Source organism: Eutrigla gurnardus, assembly GCF_963514095.1.
Source record: "Eutrigla gurnardus genome assembly, chromosome: 3".
Lineage (NCBI taxonomy): Eukaryota > Metazoa > Chordata > Actinopteri > Perciformes > Triglidae > Eutrigla > Eutrigla gurnardus.
The window spans coordinates 17,372,455-17,392,454 of NC_139917.1; the positions used below are offsets into that span (position 1 = coordinate 17,372,455).

The 20,000-nt window shown below is 41.1% G+C and overlaps 1 protein-coding gene across 1 annotated transcript in view; it reads right to left on the minus strand.

Moving 5' to 3' along the window:
• LOC311010930 (complement C3-like) overlaps positions 1–19,049 on the minus strand; it is a 24,579-nt gene extending 5,530 nt beyond the window's left edge. Inside the window, exons 1-30 of the mRNA XM_084005573.1 lie at positions 18,897–19,049; positions 17,663–17,858; positions 17,362–17,524; positions 17,052–17,146; positions 14,655–14,743; positions 13,704–13,786; positions 13,516–13,603; positions 13,243–13,345; positions 8,675–8,795; positions 8,367–8,482; positions 7,077–7,223; positions 6,830–6,929; positions 6,623–6,717; positions 6,341–6,532; positions 6,029–6,184; positions 5,376–5,505; positions 4,696–4,764; positions 4,156–4,353; positions 3,926–4,046; positions 3,749–3,837; positions 3,518–3,657; positions 3,132–3,344; positions 2,905–2,968; positions 2,719–2,808; positions 2,331–2,537; positions 2,055–2,130; positions 1,763–1,922; positions 1,541–1,636; positions 543–693; positions 13–98 (exon numbers count right to left, since the gene is read on the minus strand). Coding sequence (XP_083861699.1) covers positions 13–98; positions 543–693; positions 1,541–1,636; positions 1,763–1,922; positions 2,055–2,130; positions 2,331–2,537; positions 2,719–2,808; positions 2,905–2,968; positions 3,132–3,344; positions 3,518–3,657; positions 3,749–3,837; positions 3,926–4,046; positions 4,156–4,353; positions 4,696–4,764; positions 5,376–5,505; positions 6,029–6,184; positions 6,341–6,532; positions 6,623–6,717; positions 6,830–6,929; positions 7,077–7,223; positions 8,367–8,482; positions 8,675–8,795; positions 13,243–13,345; positions 13,516–13,603; positions 13,704–13,786; positions 14,655–14,743; positions 17,052–17,146; positions 17,362–17,524; positions 17,663–17,858; positions 18,897–18,976 — 3,714 coding nt within the window. The 5' untranslated portion in view covers positions 18,977–19,049. The remainder of the gene's footprint in view (positions 1–12; positions 99–542; positions 694–1,540; positions 1,637–1,762; positions 1,923–2,054; positions 2,131–2,330; positions 2,538–2,718; positions 2,809–2,904; positions 2,969–3,131; positions 3,345–3,517; positions 3,658–3,748; positions 3,838–3,925; positions 4,047–4,155; positions 4,354–4,695; positions 4,765–5,375; positions 5,506–6,028; positions 6,185–6,340; positions 6,533–6,622; positions 6,718–6,829; positions 6,930–7,076; positions 7,224–8,366; positions 8,483–8,674; positions 8,796–13,242; positions 13,346–13,515; positions 13,604–13,703; positions 13,787–14,654; positions 14,744–17,051; positions 17,147–17,361; positions 17,525–17,662; positions 17,859–18,896) is intronic.
• Between the last annotated feature and the right edge of the window lie 951 nt (positions 19,050–20,000).

Below are 20,000 nucleotides of genomic sequence, written 5' to 3' on the forward strand. Positions count from 1 at the left end.
GGACATGCTCACCTTGGCCTTGACCAGAGCGAGAAGGGCGTAAGCTGTGGCCTCCAGCGTGTAAACACGTCCTGTAGGTGTCGGCCAGTGGGACAGTTCTGAGGAAGACGCACACAAATATATTTTATTGCCATGTTGTACCTGGAAGAAGTTAAATTCACTAATAATACCCTAGTCCCTCGTCTGAGAGCAGTTAATGTTATAAAAATACAATCAAATGAAAAACTAAAAAAAGTAAAATGTGCATAATCTTTCTATCATCAGAAAGTAATTTGGTCAGAGATTCATATATGGATTTGTAGACTTGAATTCTTCCCAATACATGTACTGAGTGGGACACTAAAAATAGTTAGTATTGTTGGACAATCTATGTCACCGAGACGCTGTTTCTAAATTACCAAACATATCTTTAATATTTCTTGATCAAAAATCATCCCATAATGTCAACCTATATTAAGTATTTATCGGTAGATGTGATATATTTTTGTATTCATACATCACATCATAGACTGTTGCTGAATATGATTTAAGAATATTGACACCTGGGGAAGCAAACTTGTAAAGGACATTGCGGTCCAGTTTGTTTTCATTGGCCAGGGCATATGATGCCATGGCAACCGCATATGGGTTGGTGAGGGTGGGAAGATGCTGCTCCAGATAGGCCACTGCTTTGTCTATGCTGCCTGGCAGACTCTGGGCAGAAGGAAAAGAAAGGAAGGAGAATAAGGAAAGAACATCCACATATCAGTAATCAATCTGTTTCAAATATCTTCTGTTCAGGAATGTTGTAATATTTAACCCCGGGACAATAGGGGAGGATGGATTGTCCCCTCTCTTAGCCTCTGTCTTATTAGCTAGACTGATCTTGCAGGTTACACGACTCAAATGACCAGCACTTTCACTGTGTCGTATTTCCCGACTGTGTTGAAGGTATTGTGTGGTTTTCGGTTACTTCAGGCATTCCAGAAAGTTTTGATTTATTGGTGCGTTCCATTTACCTTGGAAGTCGGAAGCCGGAGCTGGGAATGACGTCACACCCGAGTTATCAGCGTTTCAGTTACAAAGTCGGAAAAAGTAGCCAACGGCCAAAAACGGAAGAGGAAAAATGATGGCTACATCTACAAAAGTTATTCTCGCACTTGCATTGTCCGAATATAAACACCTTCTGGACAAATATGCGGTCCTTCTGCAACCTGCAAACACGCTGGATTAAGAGATAACACAAAGTCTTTCTACGTATTTCATTGTTTACAAAAAAGTATCGATCGCCCTTTGATCGGTCATCAGTAACGTTACTGGTTACAACCGGGGCAGCCATCTTTAAATGTCAAGTCGGGCTTGTGTGGATTGTCCGACTTTCCAAGTCGGAAATCCGACCTCGGGGCTCGTTCCAGTTGAAATTTCCGACTCGGAGCTTGGATATCCTGATTTCCGAGTACAACTGGAACGCACCATAACCATCACTAGTGTGGAGTCAGAAAAGAAATACAAATAAAAGCAGGGAAAGAGTAAAAAAATAGTATGCAGATGAGGTACTCACATTAACGGAGGCAGCGCATAGTGTGCGTGACTCCTGCATGGCGATGAGACAGAAGGCCGTCATGGAGATGCCTGATTCTGTGCCCCTCACATCGCCCTACACACACACACACACACACACACACACACGATTATGGTCAATGACATGGAATTTGTTTTCATCTCGCTATTGTTGTGTGGCGCTATGATGAAGAATTGATATTAATGAAATCAGTTCACGCACCATCATCCCTCTGTGGTACACCCATCCAACTTCTCTAAACAAGCCGTCAGGCTGCTGCGTGTGGAGAATCAGGAATTTCACAGCTTCACAGATGTCCTCCTTCTGCACCGCCACCAGGTTGTTGGCCATGGCAAACACCTTGGCAACGTAGGCTGTCAGCCTTAGAGAGGAGATGAAGTTTAGCTTCATTTATTTGCACATGAAATACAGCATCGTCACACAGTCTGAATGTTAGATTAAAGTTGAAAGTTGGAAACAGTTGTATGTGTGAGTTGATCGATGTTTGCCTCACCAGGTACTGCTTCTGAAAATGGTAAAAACAGAAAAAGATCCATCCTTTTTACGGTAGGCAAGCTGGTTGCGGTAGCCTGGACACACAACACACAACCAATGTGAGGAGTGCTGTCACATGTTTTCCCTGCAATTATACCATCTTGCAAACTATTCTGCAGGCATAGGTTTTTACAAAACTTTAATAGTCTACGTGTTGCATTCATCCCATTATTTCTCAGTGTGGGAAATCAATAAGATTTGTGATATATGTGATAAAAAACACGTGTGAGCCTACCGGTCTTGATGTGTGCAAGGGCTTCGTTACGTTTCTGAAAGCCCACAGTTTCCCACTGGTTGGTTTTGTCCAAATAAGTGGTTGCAATGACAGGTAGGGTCATGTGGATCATGTTCTGCTCTCCGCAGCCTCCGGGCTGGTAGATCAAACTACCCATAGAGTTCCCACTAATGGCATTCTCCACCAGTGCAGAAACTTGTTCTCTCCCTGAATGCACACACACACACACACACACACACACACACACACACACACACACACACACACACACACACAAAGAAAAAAAAGAAAAAATGTTATAGATCAGGAAGAAACAACTAAACAAGCACCAGTTTATACCAATGCAGAGTTTATTGTACACTATGCAAAATGTAAGATTATATCGCACCTGTAACAGAGATCTGTGTGCTAGTAGGTGCGTTTGGAACCAAATCCTTCTTTGGAATTCCACTGTTGAGAGTCACCTCTTGTTTACCAGCTGAAGGGATACACATTGGGCAAAGGGGGGGATCAATTAGCGAGTGATTAATTACCAAATGACACTAAAATGAACCTATTTAATGAGTGAACTCACCTACACCATTCTTAGTGGGGTCTAAATTGACAATCTGAGGAGATTTAACCAGTACACCTTCAGGCTGGAAAAACAATGGACAAACGTTAGAAATCACAACTTTATTTTTTATCATGTCTTATTTACACTTTGAAACGGCTGATTCAGTGTACATTTGCATCAAACCTAAGCCCCAAAAGATTTGTGTCTCCCTATACTGACGTTCGTTCGTCTCCAGTTTCACTTACCACCACACGCAGCATCTTCATGACTCCGTCATTGAGCGATGAATCTTTAACAGCTGCTTTGACCTCAATCCGGTGGTTTCCTTCTTTCATGGGAATAATGACGAAGGGTACAGATCTTGTCGTCTGGGCCCCAATTCTCACCTCCTGACGATACCTCCCATGTTTAGAAGCTGCACTGCACACATCCCCCTCCTCGATCAGGTCCACACGCACCTGGAAACAGGGCAATGACGGAGAAAGAGAATGAAGTATGAGGAGCTATTACATTTATCAAAACACTAGTTGTACGTCAGTCCAATATTGTTTGTTGTTTTCAACCCTTTTGTCAAAAATATGGTCTTATTGGCTCCGACATGAAACACCAGAGCAGAGTAACCCAGACTTACTGTGACAATATCAGGGCTGTAGTTGTGGAGGATCGCCTTAATTTCTATCTGCTCTCCACGGACGGCGGAGTACGGCAGCCTGAGATCAATGAAGAAATCTTTCCGGACAATTACCTCGAACGGATCGCTAACACAGATTCCTTTAATATGAGAGGGATGAAAGAGGTTTAAGGTGTGAGGGATGAAAGAGGTTTAACGTGAGCAGCACAACTAAAACACCGGAATCCTCACCCTGAGTTCTGGACAGACTAATGCCAGTGAACTGCCAGGTTGTGATCGAGTCTTGCAAAGGGACATTTTTCGTCAATGACGTGAAGTCGCTGGAACAAAGGATAGCGTTAACACTCAGACAGGCAAAAGGTAAGTTATCAGTGTATTTTCCCTGTGTGTATATTTCAGTTGACTCACCAGTTAGGTGTTTGTGGAGGGCAAGCAGGCAGTGCGACATCTATCCACAGCCAACTTTCAGGGAACTTGGTGCGAGAAACAATTTCATTGCTGTCCATGTAACTGTTGTCATCCTCCTCACCTAAAAATGTCATTAAAACGTTACTATTTTTTCATTGTTTTCCTAACAACCCATAGGACAATGAATAGCAGCCCAGGGCTTAGACCCATCTCTCGTCCCCGTCTCTTACTGCGAGCCAGGAGGAGGCTGTCCGCCTTACTGTCCTCCCGCTGGGTTTCCATCTCCTTGCAGCAGTGCAGGAAGGCGGCGACACAGGCTGCACCATCACTGATGTACTCGCTGCGCACCTCACATGTGTAGTCGAGGAGGGATTCTCTCATGGCATCCAGACAACACTCACGCTGCAGCGGGTCTTTATATTCACTCACTAAAAAGACAGACAAAAGGTAAGAAGATATGAACAAGAAGAAGAATCGTGAACTGGAAAGGCAAATTAGAAATAAAAATAGTTCCTTGTTTTATTTACACATCCTCTAACGTTTGACCTCTGATTTGAAAATGGAAAAACAAATAGACAAAAAGAAAAGAGGGCTCCCTCTCCCTTCAGTATAGAAAAGCAGCAGTATGAAGCAACAGAGTTACATATTACGAACTTAGTATAAAGTAAAAACAGTTTCATTTGTTAGCATGGGAAAGACCTGTACTATGAAAGTCATAAAAACAGGCTCAGAGCCTAAAACAAGGGACTGAATATATGTGCTGTTCTTACCTAAGCTGGTTGTGACCTCGAATATAGTAGTGGCTCGTCTCCTCCTGCTGGGAGCCGGACATTTCAATTCTGGAAATGCAACAAAGATCGGATCTTTAACACAACCCAACAAGTTTTGACCTAGACATGATTTCTGCATGGTATGATTGATGTGAAACTCTTAAAATCAGAGTGGGATCATTAATCTGGTAGGGCACATGGACAGTTTGTGTGTGTGTTTGTGTGTGTGTGTGTGTGTGTGTGTGCGTGTGTGTGTGTGTGTGTGTGTGTGTGTGTGTGTGTGGTTTGTATGCACAGTTAGTAATATTAACATTTGTGTATATCTCCTTCTCTCACCACCACTCTGCAGGCACTTGATGTCTGCCCCCAACTTGTTGCGGGTAGGAACAGCAGAAAACATATTTGTGTGTGTGTGTGTGTGTGTGTGTGTGTGTGTGTGTGTGTGTGTGTGTGTGTGTGTGTGTGAGTGTGTGTGTGTGGAAAAAAACAAAACAAAAAACGCAAACGTAAAAAACCAAGATGGGGACAGCCAAAATGCAGAACTTGAGGCTTCAAAATGGCAGTTCACAAACCAATGAGTGATGTCACAGGGATTTCTCCTAATCAGAGATATTTCATTGGTACAGTATTAACGCCTTAATAAAGCAGGGTATGTTCAGGGAAGGTAAGGGTAAAGTCACCTTGTCTGTAGGCAGTCCCAGAAGCTGTGTCGGACTCAAACAACAGCCCAGCATCGTAGAACACACTCATGCCGTCCTTCCCTCCGCCTGGTGTGCAGCCGGTGTCGTGTTTCTCTACAACGCCCCACACCTGAGCAGGTTGGCGGTCATTCACACGTGCAAATACAACCAAACAGATTTACAACATTTAATACACAGACACTTACACTCATGCACTGGATTTGCTGCTGGATACATTTATACAGGATATTATTTCAGCCAAAAAGCTAAGCTAGCTGAAAGTTAAAGGAGACTCTTTCTGCAGTTGAAATCCTCATAACATGCCGATAGCAATGAATGAATTAAATGCTCTGACGTATTTTTCTTTTTTTCTTTTAAAGTCATCTTTGGCCATGGCAAACACCCCGTCCAATCAAAAAAGTACTTGACGAAGTACTGATGATCTCGAGCACTCGTTTGGCTTCTGGGGGAGCAGCTTTGAGAGGTCTGAATGAAGTGGACAGGACTTTTTCGGTTCGGTGATGCGTTCAAAGTCTCTGTGGTTTTTCCAAATTACCTACTCTACCTTTAACATGTGTGTAAGTCTTTTATTTTTTACTTTTTAAATTAAACTCCTTTCAAAGATTTTCATAGATATGAAATAAGGAAATTGCCTTTTTCTGGGTGAGACGGTGCTTGTTGTTCAGAACGTAGACACCTTTGTCAACTGCCACCAGTCCCACTGTGGCCCCTGGATCTCCAGTGACCTTCAGACCAAACATCTTCCGAGGCTCATAGGACGGAGCGGCTCTCGTTGATTCCAGCAACAGCTAGATGTGAAGGGGAGGTCATGAATAAGACATGCAGTTTTGTATTTACTAGAGCAGTTTCATGTATAAAAAAACATGTCCAAGAATTAACTTTAGTCTGTACGTGGGTGTAGAGTTTGCCTACTTGAACTCTGCTACATCTGTGTTGTGTCTCACCGAGCCCATGCAGGTGTCTTTGACGTCCACCCAAACAGAGTCTGATACCACTTCATTGCCATTTGTATGGTAGTAGGCTACAATGCGGAAGGAAGGCAGCATTTCTTTGGTAATTTGGACGATCAGGGAAATCAGTACTTGACCCCTTGAATTGTAACGGCCATTTTTCACCAGCTGACCTCTGCTCAGGATCTAGGGACACAGATTTGAACATCAGCAATCATCAGAAACCAGTCAAAAAATATTTATGTCTACACATGCACAGGTGTAAACATTTCTCACCAGGTATGTGATGTCACTGTCATGCTTTTCCTGTCTGTTGAGGATGAGGTTGATTTTCAGGTTGTCTCCTAATTGCAGCTCAGCTGTATCCACACCTGCAAACGTGACACGCTGTGATGAGTGCTCAACGCAGAAGAGATGCAGAACATACTTCGCCGCTGCCGCCTCCTTTTCTACCATCTGACGGAATTCAAGGAAGCCCCTCACCTATGTGGATGTAGTTGTTGCTATTGGTGGTATAGGGGAGCGCTACCATGGAGGCCGATGCTTGCCTTTCACGTAAAATACCAGGATCATTGGTCTTTGCCTGCAATTAAAGACATACACAGGTAAACACACACACACACACACTTGATTTCACCCCTTTGAGTGAATATGAAAAATTAAGATTAATGTAGGTTTAAGCTTCCCTTTGCTAAATGGGCTACATTGGTAAAAAGGATTACAGCCTTACAGTGATTGACAGTCTTGGGTCCCTTGCCACTGTGTTGATAGTGAGCTTTGCCATGCCATTGTTTGCGGTTGAGCCATGCACCTGGCCTGGGTCGACCACCACTGCGACACCTTGTGCAGGACTTTCGTCAGGATTCAAAACTTCAACCTGCCATCAGAGACAAACAGCTGAACGATCAGAAAACATCTAACAGCCTTATTAAAACAGTTTTATTACATTTTTTTTTTAATGCTGTCCACTAAGTATTATGACTGAGTTGATGGTGACCCAACAGAATTTCCTTTTTCTCTGGAGTCGCACCTGTTTGTCAAAATCTGCCTTTACCTCATAATGAAAATCCCCCTCAGATTAAAACATTGATCTAATCAATAACAGATATTAAGAGAGCATTTAACAGTGTGCCACTTTGATATTTAGGATAAACTGCCATCTGTGTTTTCTAAGATTGACTATATTTCAGTAGTCAGATTTTACAGATTAATTCCCAACACGTAAGAAATATCCATCCATCCATCCATTGTCTACCGCTTCTCCTGTATTCAGGGTCGCAGGGGGGCTGGAGCCGATCCCAGCTATCATTGGGTGAAGGCAGGGTACACCCTGGACAGGATGCCAGGCTATCACAGGGCCAACATGTAGAGACAAACAACCATTCACGCTCACATTCACACCTACGGGCAATTTAGAGTCATCAATGAACCTATCCCCATCCTGCATGTCTTTGGACTGTGGGAGGAAGCCGGAGAACCCGGAGAGAACCCACACTTACACAGGGAGAACATGCAAACTCAACACAGAAGGAACCCGGGGCTGACCCGGGGATCGAAGCCGCGACCCTCTTGCTGTGAGGCGAGAGTGCTACCCACTACACCACCGTGCAGCCTACGTACGAAATATTAAGAAAAAAAATACAAGAATAACCAATACAATTCTAAATAAACTCATTTTATATGTCTGAAGCAGTTATATGGACCGACCACTTTCAATAAGTTAAATAATTAACTTAATGTTACATAAATAGCCATCTTAATATAAACAACAATAACAACAGCGACAGAGACAAGGTCGCTTCCTTATCACTTCTTCTGAACCGATTTATATCTGTCACTGTCCTAATTTTCTCATCCTAACCGTGCCATAAATTCACCCCATGAAATGGAATACATATGCTCTTCCTAGAAGTAACACAAAGGGTTTTCACTTGTGCTCTATCTATCTGAGAAAATGTTTAACCAAGCCCATAAGGCGTACGTAGCTGACAATTTATGTAAATGTCAATAAGTTGTTTACCGTAACATCGAAGGACATTCCTGGTTTGAAATATTTGGGCGTCTTCTTGAAGTGGATGGTGTAAGGTGACGTCACAATCTGGATACTTCTTAACTCTGCTTCCACCATTTCACTGCCTGTGAGTTGATGCAGAAACACAAACACATTCACACACAAACTGAAAACTGAGGTTTTATTCATTTCGTTTTTTACAGAAAACGTATCCTGTTAAGTTTCATGTAAGACATTAACAAAACTGATACTCATGTTGACCCGCACATGATTAAATATACTGAAAAAGGCCCAAACACACACAGCCTCTGTCTTACCGCTCCCCGTCAGCACACTGACAGCCACAAATATGGAACTGTCCACCAGCTCAAGGATGTTCGGGAAAGTATTTGTGATGTGCTCCTTCTTCAAAGTGACCTGTCCAATACCGCCCGCAATCTAATGTGACACAATAGAAAAAATACATCTTCAAATACAGTATAGTGGTACAGCTACAGCTTTAAATGTTTGAATTCTTGGCCTGGTTGAAATCTAAATATCCTAAATAAATGATATCTGTAGATAGGAATGGAATTTAACTGAAACTAGAAAATTCCCCCGCTGGAAATTTTGAAAGGGCCACGGGGGCTACTGCCGGAGTGTATATACATTACGATGAGATTCTTCGAGATTTCAAACGAGACGGAGTTGTTTTAGAGGCAAATACAGAGACTGCTTGCTGAAAAACTGTCCCTGAAAGGAAAGCGCATCAGCAGTTTTGCACGAATTTACCTCTAAAATCGCTCCGTCTCGTAACGTTACATTATTATCACATAGCATGGTGAATGTGCAGGTCACAACTTGTCCACACTCCGTACTACCGAGTATTACTGATGCTCAAGTACTGAGAACTACTAGATACTATGTACTGACAAACTGTCACTCAAGTACTACCGAGTACTACCGAGTACTTGTGAGACTCAAGTACTGAGCACTACAAGGTAATATGTAATCTGAAGTATTTCGAGGAGCCCTCACACTCTAAGCGATGATGTCACCCACTCTAGCCCAGAAGGTTCTGCGCAATACACACCCATTATAATCTCATGATTTCTCCCTAAACGATCATGGTCATTGAACAGTGATTGATCAGAAACTATATGACCTATTGAAACGTGGATTGACACACCAGGACACAAGACTTGTGTCTAAGTTTTAAAGTTTAAATGGAGTTCCTATAGGTGAAAATATTAGGGATCGACCGATATGGATTTTTTACGGCCGATGCCGATACCGATTTTCTGATCATCAGTCTTGGCCGATGACCGATACGGCCTGCCGATTTTCTTGAGCCGATATTTGGAGCCGATACTACTTTTGCTCCCTCAATTTACATGTTAAAAATTACACTGATAACAAATGTTATGAGTCTCAATTTAAAAAGGAACATTTATTGAACTTAAAAAAGGTGAGGTAGAACAAGAACAAGTAGTAGATTAACAATATTTATATTAACAACAGGTGAGGTAGAACAAGTAAAGTGCTGAAAAAGTTTCAGCCAGTGCTGCAGGAGTTGTCTCGCTGAAATGCTGCCTCACTGGATTGGTTTTCTGAGTCTCTGCCATTTCTTTAAAAAGAATAAACAAAAGCACATATCAGTGTCAATCTCTGGTGCGATCATCTTACATTCATATCACCCACATTATGGTTAACTTTGCAAGGGGGAAAGGCTTCCACATCTACAACACAGTCTTGATGCATTGCTTGCTGACATATTATGAAACAGATATAATCAGATCACTAAATTACTTTTGTTTTGTCAACACATTTTAATCATTTACGAAAACAATAAACCTGAAAATAGCCATCGAAATAAAATGTTTGATTTGTAAGTTAAGTCTGCCATCAACAAAGTATAAAAACATTCTCTCAGAGTTAAAGCTCTCCTTCAGTCAGCTCATATATGGCTGTGAGACGTGTGTGTGCTTGTGCGTGCGCGCGTCATCGAGTGGGACACGGACACACACACACACACACCCCTCCCCTCTGTGCTCCTCCGAGCTCGTATCGTTCTCCCCTCGCAGCCTCCCACCTCCCTCTTATTTTACGAAAATAGTTCACCGAAACGTGTTTCTGAAAACATTTAAGGCGAGAAATAAGCTATGCAGTTCTGTCTTTATCTGTCTTTATTTTAGATCGACAACGCTCAGTTTAAAAGATTATCGAGAGCTTGTGGGAGGCGGCTATGAGGGGCCGTCAGGGACATAATTCAGAATTACCTCTCACTAGGGATGGGAATTGATAAGAATTTTACGATTCCGATTCCATTATCGATATTGCTTATCGATTCGATTCTTTATCGATTCTCTTATCGATTCTAATTTGGGGAAAAAGAACAAACATTTTGATTGGCATCAAGTTTGTTTAATAAGAACTCACAACCTTAACTCACAATGAGGTAAAAAGAGGCCCAAAGCCAAGATGGCAAATACACAAGAATGTGAAACCAGCGTAACTGAACCGCGCAGTCGTACTTGCTGAATCGAGCGTGCGTAACATGCGTAAGTTACGTGACGTCATTCGTGCTGGTTGGAATCGATAAGAGAATCGTTAGATAAACTGCCAAACGATTCCATGGAATTGAAACACACGAAACCGGTTCTCTATAGGAACCGGTTCTCGATTCCCATCCCTACCTCTCACACACACATGTGAAATGCTCCATATACACTACTGAAACACTCTCACATAAACAACTGAAAAAGTATTTGCTCACACACACTACTGAAACTCTCTCACACACACTACTGAAATGCTCTCACACACACTACTGAAACGCTCTCATACACACTACTAAAACGCTCTCACACACACTTCTAAAATGCTCTCATACATACAAGTAAAACTCTCTCACACACACTACTAAAACGCTCTCACACACACTACTAAAACGCTCTCACACACACTGCTAAAACGCTCTCATACATACAAGTAAAACACTCTCACATACACTACTAAAATGCTCTCGTACACACTACTTCACTTTAATTTGTAAGAGGATTTTACTTGGTTATATGAGAGCGTTTTAGTAGTGTGTGTGAGAGCGTTTTAGTAGTGTGTGTGAGAGCGTTTCAGTAGTGTGTGTGAGAGCGTTTTACTTGTATGTATGAGAGCGATTTAGTAGTGTGTGTGTGAGAGCGTTTTAGTAGTGTGTATGAGAGCGTTTCAGTAGTGTGTGTGAGAGCGTTTCAGTAGTGTGTGTGAGAGCGTTTCAGTAGTGTGTGTGAGAGCGTTTTACTTGTATGTATGAGAGCGTTTCAATAGTGTGTGCGAGAGCGTTTTAGTAGTGTGTGTGAGAGCGTTTTAGTAGTGTGTATGAGAGCGTTTCAGTAGTGTGTGTGAGAGCGTTTCAGTAGTGTGTGTGAGAGCGTTTCAGTAGTGTGTGTGAGAGCGTTTTACTTGTATGTATGAGAGCGTTTTAATAGTGTGTGTGAGAGCGTTTTAGTAGTGTGTGTGAGAGCGTTTTAGTAGTGTGTATGAGAGCGTTTTAGTAGTGTGTGTGAGAGCGTTTTAGTAGTGTGTGTGAGAGCGTTTTAGTAGTGTATGTGAGAGCGTTTTACTTGTATGTATGAGACCGTTTTAGTAGTGTGTGTGAGAGCGTTTTAGTAGTGTGTGTGAGAGCGTTTCAGTAGTGTGTGTGAGAACGTTTCAGTAGTGTGTGAGCAAATACTTTTTCAGTTGTTTATGTGAGAGTGTTTCAGTAGTTTATATGAGAGCATTTCACATGTGTGTGTGAGAGGTAATTCTGAATTATGTCCCAGACGGCCCCTCATAGGCGGCGGCGTCTCTCGACACTCGCCGCGACGGCATGCACGGCTTCCTACATAGACAATGAATGGAAACGTCCCGCTCCGGTAAAAGTAAACAGGGCGGCGTTTAGTTTCCCGGTGTGTCCGGGACTTCCACAACATGTACAAAGCAGTAATAGTGTTTATTACGGCCATGAATGATGACACGGTGTAAATGCAGCGGGTGCCGGTCGGATTTCTCTCTCACCCCGACTGCAGTACATCCCCGATCCCAAACTGCTCGCCGATCACTCGCCAAACCCCCCCTCCCCGCTGACGCCGCAGCCTCAGCCAAAATCTCCCTCTGAACTCAGTAAAACACTTGAGAGCCCTGGCTTTACCTAGTTTCAAGCGAAATGGAGCATGTTTTTGACATTTAGTGTTTCCACTTTCAAAGCACAAGGCAACATTTCAGCTCAGCTAAACAGTTAAAGAAAGTTTAAAACTCACCTTTGTTTTGAAGACCATGCTCTCACTACTGCGGGGGAGGGGAATGTCCGGGCTCTGTCAGCGTTACCAAGCAACACGCAGCTGCCTGCGGCACCTGACTGTAAATGCCGGGAACACGATCGGCCAAAACAGCAGTCCGCATCCCTAGAAAGTATGACTGAGCAGCAGGCTTTTGAAAAGCTACAATTTCTGCTTTTTTTTTTTTCGCTCGTCCCATTCAATTCAATGGGAAAATTTTGGTGGTTTTCCGCGAGAAAAATTTTTCACAAAAATTTGTGTTCGGCTAAGAAAAGTAATAGCTCGCCGATCCCGATCGAACCGCACATTTTGATATATAATTTGTCCTTCAACTCTTAGCTCCAGGAGTTTTAGGCAATTGAAATTCGGAGGCAAAATAATAATAATAAGTAGGAAAAAATCCTATGAATAACAAGGATTCAGAGCACTGGCCCCTACAGCTATTTCATAGCTGTAGGGGCCAGTGCTCAGTGCGATTGCCACGTGGCCCTTATAACTGCAGATGAAACGGGGAGATCTGGAAATTTTTCAATGTTTAGAGTCTTGCAAAAACATAGAGAAATACAGCAAAAATGTATGGATGCGCTCACCGGTACTCTCTGAAGAGAACCTGGGAGACCCTTCTTTTGATCATCTTTCAAAACCCCAAACACCACATAGGCAGTCCCTTCCACCTCCTCACCAAACAGATACCTAAAGCCATGAGACATGTCTAAGCCCACAACAAGCAAAATAGGACACTTAAAAACACACAGCAAATAGCTAACTGACTAAAACACCAAGAGCCCCAACACAGCCCCTGAACACCCGTTATTTTTCAAAACCTGGTCTCTAAAGCTAGGAAAACAAAAATCTTCACATACGTAGCTTGGATGTCGACGGTGAGGTATTCACTGTTCACGTAGAAGAAGGGGCTCTGAGGCACCAGTTTAACCTCAAAACTGGGCAGCACTGAAACATTGAAAACATTTGATCGTGTGTCCAATCAGGTTAAAACTAAGGGAATGTTGTAGGTTTAGTTTTAAATAATCGTAGGTAACGAAGGACTCACCATACTCTTTGACCTCGAACTCTGCAAAATAGCTCTGCTGTGGGTTGCTGTGGAACTTCGTCACCACCTTCCACAGTCCGGGACTACACACACACACACACACACACACACACACACACAATGTTCATTATAGAGACTGAAGGTAACACACAAACCCGACATCGGACTGTGTGAAGTTATTTATATTATAGTTATTTATCTGAAGTTTAGGAGAAAAGGTTGAAAGTCGATAGAAAGGGTGTAGTACCTTTATTTTATGCCCTTTAAGATTTTTTAGGTTTTAGTCCATAAATGTATAACTGTATAACTACATCTGCCCATTTACAGTTATATTAATATTTTAAAAGTTAGCTTAGATTAGCATTAACGCTAGCCTGGCTCTGTCCAAGGGTAGCAGAAAATCCACCTAGCATCAACTCTAAAGCTCTCTAATTAACACATTTAATTCTTTTGAAAACCAAAGTATAAAAAAGAAAAGTTGTGTTTTCATGACATTTCATGAAATTGAGTATCATGCTCGACTTTTTATTGACTGGTGCACAATTATCCAAGAAGTTTCCCTATTTACAGCCAAGCTAAGTGGCATGTTAGCAGTGGTAATGATCTTCTCATTTAACTTTTATTTTCCAAAATGTCCAATTGCCTTGCTTTTAATACATTCAAATGTGTAATTTCAATTCATCTTTATCACACCATGATTTCCAGAGTAGATTTCTGAGCCAAAAGCAAAGATGGCCGTTAGCTACTGCTATGCTGCAAGCTAAGCTAATTTAGCTTTTAGCAGGTTTAGTTTAGCGTAGCTGTTCAACCGCTAATTTTTACCTTGTGTAATAAATTGAAATACAGATACAGGTTGGGACGAAAGTAACACGATTTTAATTATTGGACCACTAAACAGCAAAATGCAAAGAAAAACAATGTGGAAAATGTATTTGAGATAAGATGAAATACCTGACAATTTCAGCGAGTTGGTAATCTCCAGAGTGGATCCCTGATTTCAAGGAGACTGGATCAAGTGGTATAATGATGCCTTCAGGGGTCTACAAATGTAATAATATTCAACAACCATTAACAGAGAGCAATGCCAGTTTATTTATTAATTTAGTAAATCCATGCTTTATTTTATGAATGATTTTTGTCGGTCAACATCTCGATGGGCACTTTTTGTACCATTTTGATCTATTTAATTGTCTTTTAAGTGACTATCTATCAAAGAGTGAGAGCAACGCCTCTCAAATCTTACGGACTGACACTTTAAAGAAATACTTCATGGAACATGAATCTGTATTTAAAGTGGGTCATTTTTGGTCATGAGGCTCTTTTTCAGAATAGAAATATGGAGATCTCCCGTCTCTGGGGAAAATGAGGGAATGATGCACGACCATTCAAAAATACTATCGGGTTTCTAAAGATACAAAGCTTAATGCAAATGTGTGAAGTATTCCTTTAAAAGTCTCTCTCTTCCACTGAGGGGAGATGATGTCTGCAACGGCGCCACTAGAGGGAGGCAGGCATATATCTTTTTGTATATTACAGTTTTTCTCCATTGGTTTGGCTCTTTTCTTGAAACAGAAATTACATTCTCAAAACAACATGGACAAATCTCCAAACCACTTGGCAATTGTCCACAACAGAATTGCATTTCTCATTCATTAATCAAATTGCAATTGTCTTAGTACATGTCTCAATATCTCATTACATCTTTGCAAATTATTTAGTACAGGTAGCCTACATTTAGCACAATTTCCAGGTGAATAGATCTTGTTGATCTAAACTAATTGTCGATTCTCAGTCTAATGGTTGTTCTCTGCTAAACATGTCAGCATCATTTCATTGTGTAAGTCATCACTTGCGCAATAGTCTGATCAATTGTCAAAATTAGTCAAGAACATAATACCATGAATACCATATATGAATCTCTTGGAACATTTGATAAATTGAGTACAGTAATTGACAGTCAGGTGAAACTAGAACTTGACTAACGGAGGATGAGTTTCACTCATCTCAGATGACCAATCAAACCGTAGGTTTAGTTACCTGACAGGTGCTGTCTATGATTGTGAATGCTGCCAAACATATACAGTATATATATAAAGGTTGACCAGGACCAGTACCATTTCTGAACATGGAGGCACCTGGCCAAGCAAATGAACAAGGGCAACTGCCTTCTCCATGAAGAAGAAGAGGAAGAGGAGTAAGGGTGCGTGGTGGTGGAATAGGGGGAAGAGGCCGAGTAGCACGAAGACACCATGTTGTCAAATTCGGGCCACAATTATAGACCATGTTGTCAACCACCGTCTCACAATGGTGGAGGCAGGTCGCAGAGTGCAGCCTAATGTGCCTCGCTCTACAGTCTCCTCCATCATCCAAACCTTTTGCAGGGAAAACATGTATGTACTCATATCAGTCAATAATTGAATTATATGTTGTATACTGTAGGACTGGACACTGCATAAAGCAAGAAATGTGCATTTACCTATTCATTTAGTGTGTGTGTGTGTGTGTGTGTGTGTGTGTGTGTGTGTGTGTGTGTGTGTGTGTGTGTGTGTGTGTGTGTGTGTGTGTGTGTGTTATAGCCCTGCAGTAATGTACCTCAATGGGATACAGTAGTATTCCAGTCACTGTTCAGTGATGCATTAGAATAGTGGTAAAAAGTAAAGCAACAATACAATTTCATTGGTAACTCATTCTGTAAGAAATACATAAGACATACATTACGAATGGAGTGTTGTCCTTTGAATTCTATGTTGAACGACAACCTGGCACGGGTGGCTACTCTTACCGTAAAATCCTATTTTTTTCAGTTTTACACACAATTGTATTCTGTTAGCTATACAAAAAAACGAGTAGCCTACAGTAACCATTGTCAATGAAGGACTGGGCTAAGACTTAGTGGTGGACATGAGGGATATTTCAATTGTCCTCTGCCATAGTGACAAAACAACAACCTCTGCCATGTGCTGAACCATCCAGTTTTTTTTTGGCAAATGCACCAAGAGTGTTGAGAACGTCCGGTCTGTTTCGAGAAATGAGCCAAAGCAATTGAGAAGGATCTTTTGTCTTTTGGGGGCACTGACTATTTATATGGGAAAGGAATTTAGTTTTGAAGCATGAGTGAACAGTTTTGGGAGAGATATGAGCTTTTGCAAGTGAACTATGGTGTTGTGCTGAACTGTAAGACTGTTTTGCCAAATGATCTTAGAGTTTTGAGAATGTAATTTCTGTTTCAAGAAATGAGCCAAACCAATGGAGAAAAACTGTAAGTAAGAAGTCATTTTGTTCATCATCACTTCACTAAAAGGCATCCTGACATTCAATTCTGTGCCTATCAAAGATAAAATACAATACCACGATCTCGATGGAAATAGAAGCATCAGTCTGGGCATCGTCATCCCTCTCTACAGGCTCCATACTGGGCGTCACTGCAAACATCCTGTAATGAACTGATATTGAGAGAGAATGAGACTGTTGAAAGTGGAGTAAAGGTGCATCTATTTTGAGTCATGTGACTGCTAAACAACTTCTTGAATTTGGTATTATGTGCAAGGAAGGGTTTGACCATTTTACTGTAATTTACAGGGCTCATTTAACTTGGGGAAAAAATAAACTTCAAGGCAAGTAGGTGTGCTTTTCAGCACTGATGTAGCATTTAACTCACTTTTGCTGTTGGGGGTGTAAAGGGTCTTGTCAGTCTGGATGAAGATGTACCCAGACTGAAAGGACACCAAGACAACTTTCTCCAGCAGTCGGCCAGGGAACTGAGCTTGCAGGTACACATACTGCTTCATGCTGGGATCCCTATTGAAGTCTCCAGCAGGAATCTGAAACCAGTCCAGGCACAAGTAGGGCATCAGTAGCAGGTAACCCAACATGTGCATTTCTGGATGAATTATAATTCTTGGTGTTCCTGCGAGAAAATGAAGCAGAGTAACGGTAACATATACAGGTTTTTATTTTACCGTTATTTGTCCCAGCTCCTGGAAGTTTTTTCCACTGGTAAGTGTCACAGATGTGCTTGCCAGCTTCTTGGCTTTGGTCGGATGGTTCATCACGTTGATGGTGACCAACATGTCGGCTCCTGTGCAGTCTTGACACTCCACAAATATGTTTTCTGCTGTTCCTACCCGCAACAAGTTGGGGGCAGACATCAAGTGCCTGCAGAGTGGTGGTGAGAGAAGAAGGAGATATACACAAATGTTAATATTACTAACTGTGCATACAAACCACACACACACACACACACACACACACACACAACCAATGCATTTGCTCTCATCACAGGTTGGCGTTTCTGAGGGCAAGAGTGTGTCCTTTTTGTGATTTTTTTCAGAATTATTTTGTGCAACAAAATTGTTTATTTATCTTCTTAATGCTCAGGTTTATCTTGGTGCCCAAACCTCAGGTTGAGAATCTCTGTCGAGCCTGTGAGTTTAAGTTTCAATTCATCCAAATTATCCGAAAAAAAATCTCTATTTGCCCAGATGAGGATCATGAGCTTCGGTGGACTTCACACATAATCAGTCATCTATTGATTACCTAGTTGGAGATCTTTCATCATGGCTCTGCAGACTTTTGCTTTGTCTGGCATAATGCATCGTTGTGCAAACTCTGGATAACATTTTGGCCAACTTTCTTGCATCATTTGAAAGACCAGATTACCTGACACAATGTGCAAACTGGACTACGGCTCCTCATTATGTCAAACACGAATGAAAAAATATTTGCAGCCATGGACTTTTTAAATGGAATATAAATGCAGAAAACGAAGAATGTGGAGCAAATGATCATGTTTGACTATAAGCGGATGATTATTATAGCTTTTTTCTCATGCAGATTACCACCTAATTTATATTTACATATTCATTATATTAAACTAAATTAAAGACTAACACTTTAATATTTTCTGAAATATTTTTCAAATAACTATCAATGGTTTTATTTCAATGCATTTCAAATACTAATTTTAATAGTTCTGATGATAAACTGTAGGCAATCATGGCCGAAAATAAAAAAAACTGAAAATATATAGTTTTGTTATGTGTAAAAAACCTAAAATGAACACTATAAGCAGAATACTGCTTTACAAAGACATTTCTAATTAATGGTTAGTGAATGAGGCCCATTGAGAGGATGAAGAAACAAACTGTTCATTTTAGCTTTTAGAGTGTATGAAGGTAAGACAGATCTACTTACAATGGAGCTCCATCCGCCAGAGAAGTCAGGGAGACTAACAAGGCCACAGAGGCGACCAGCCACAGCTGAGTCCTACTCATCCTCCTGATCCTGATCTGCTGTCAATGTAGATTGTCGCTGTGCAGCCACCTCCTTTTATCCACCTCGTCCTCCTGCATCTGCTCATTTTTTTGTGTAGGCATGTATGTACACAAACACACTGACACATGACTTCCCAGCAGCAGTTGAGAAACTGTTGAAATCAGATAAACACGGTCTCTGTTCTGGGGGAAAAGATAAACAGTAGAAAATCAATGAAGGTTTACAACCTTGACTCACTGCAAAGCATACAGATGAATTTGGCAAAAATCAGAGCAAAACAACATACTTACACACAAACAAACATATTCACCATACAGACACAATCTAGTCAGGTGACAATGTCGTTACGTAATTTCTGGGCAAAGTATCTGGCAGGGTTTTTTGGAGTTTCAACAGCAAGGGATTTTCTCCAGTAATTCAGTAATTGGAATTGGTGATTTTTATATTTTCTTTTATTTACTTTTTGACTAATCATATTTTTATATTTAAATGGCTCAATGGATTAAATTATTCGAATGGATATTACAATTTTGTTTCTTTTTTCTTGGCTCAGATGGTTGACGAGTTGCAGTTTATGGTCCTCTATATCACCAGGGGGACAACATATGTATTTATATTATTTATGTACTGGAAATTATCAATTTACATTACACTGAATCCTTCCAGCACAAAATATGTTCCATTACATATGGACATATTTGTTCCTTTTTCCTATACAGTTAACACAAAAAATAGCAGTTTATTTGATTGATTCAAATGTAGTATAGCTCTCCATTTTTTAACGGGTACAATATATTGCTTAAAATAATATTTGTACATTTAAACATTTTGATTGGGAGATGGTGATACATACAAAGAGATTGTAAGCCTTGTCAGTAAATCAATTCAGTGTGGAATTTATTTTTAGTTTTTAACTTATTATTATTTTGCTGAAATTCTTTTTTTATTTTACTGCAAGACAGAAAGAGAACTGCATTACTGTATAAGACAAGGCCAGTTAACATGCAAAATATCAATAGACAT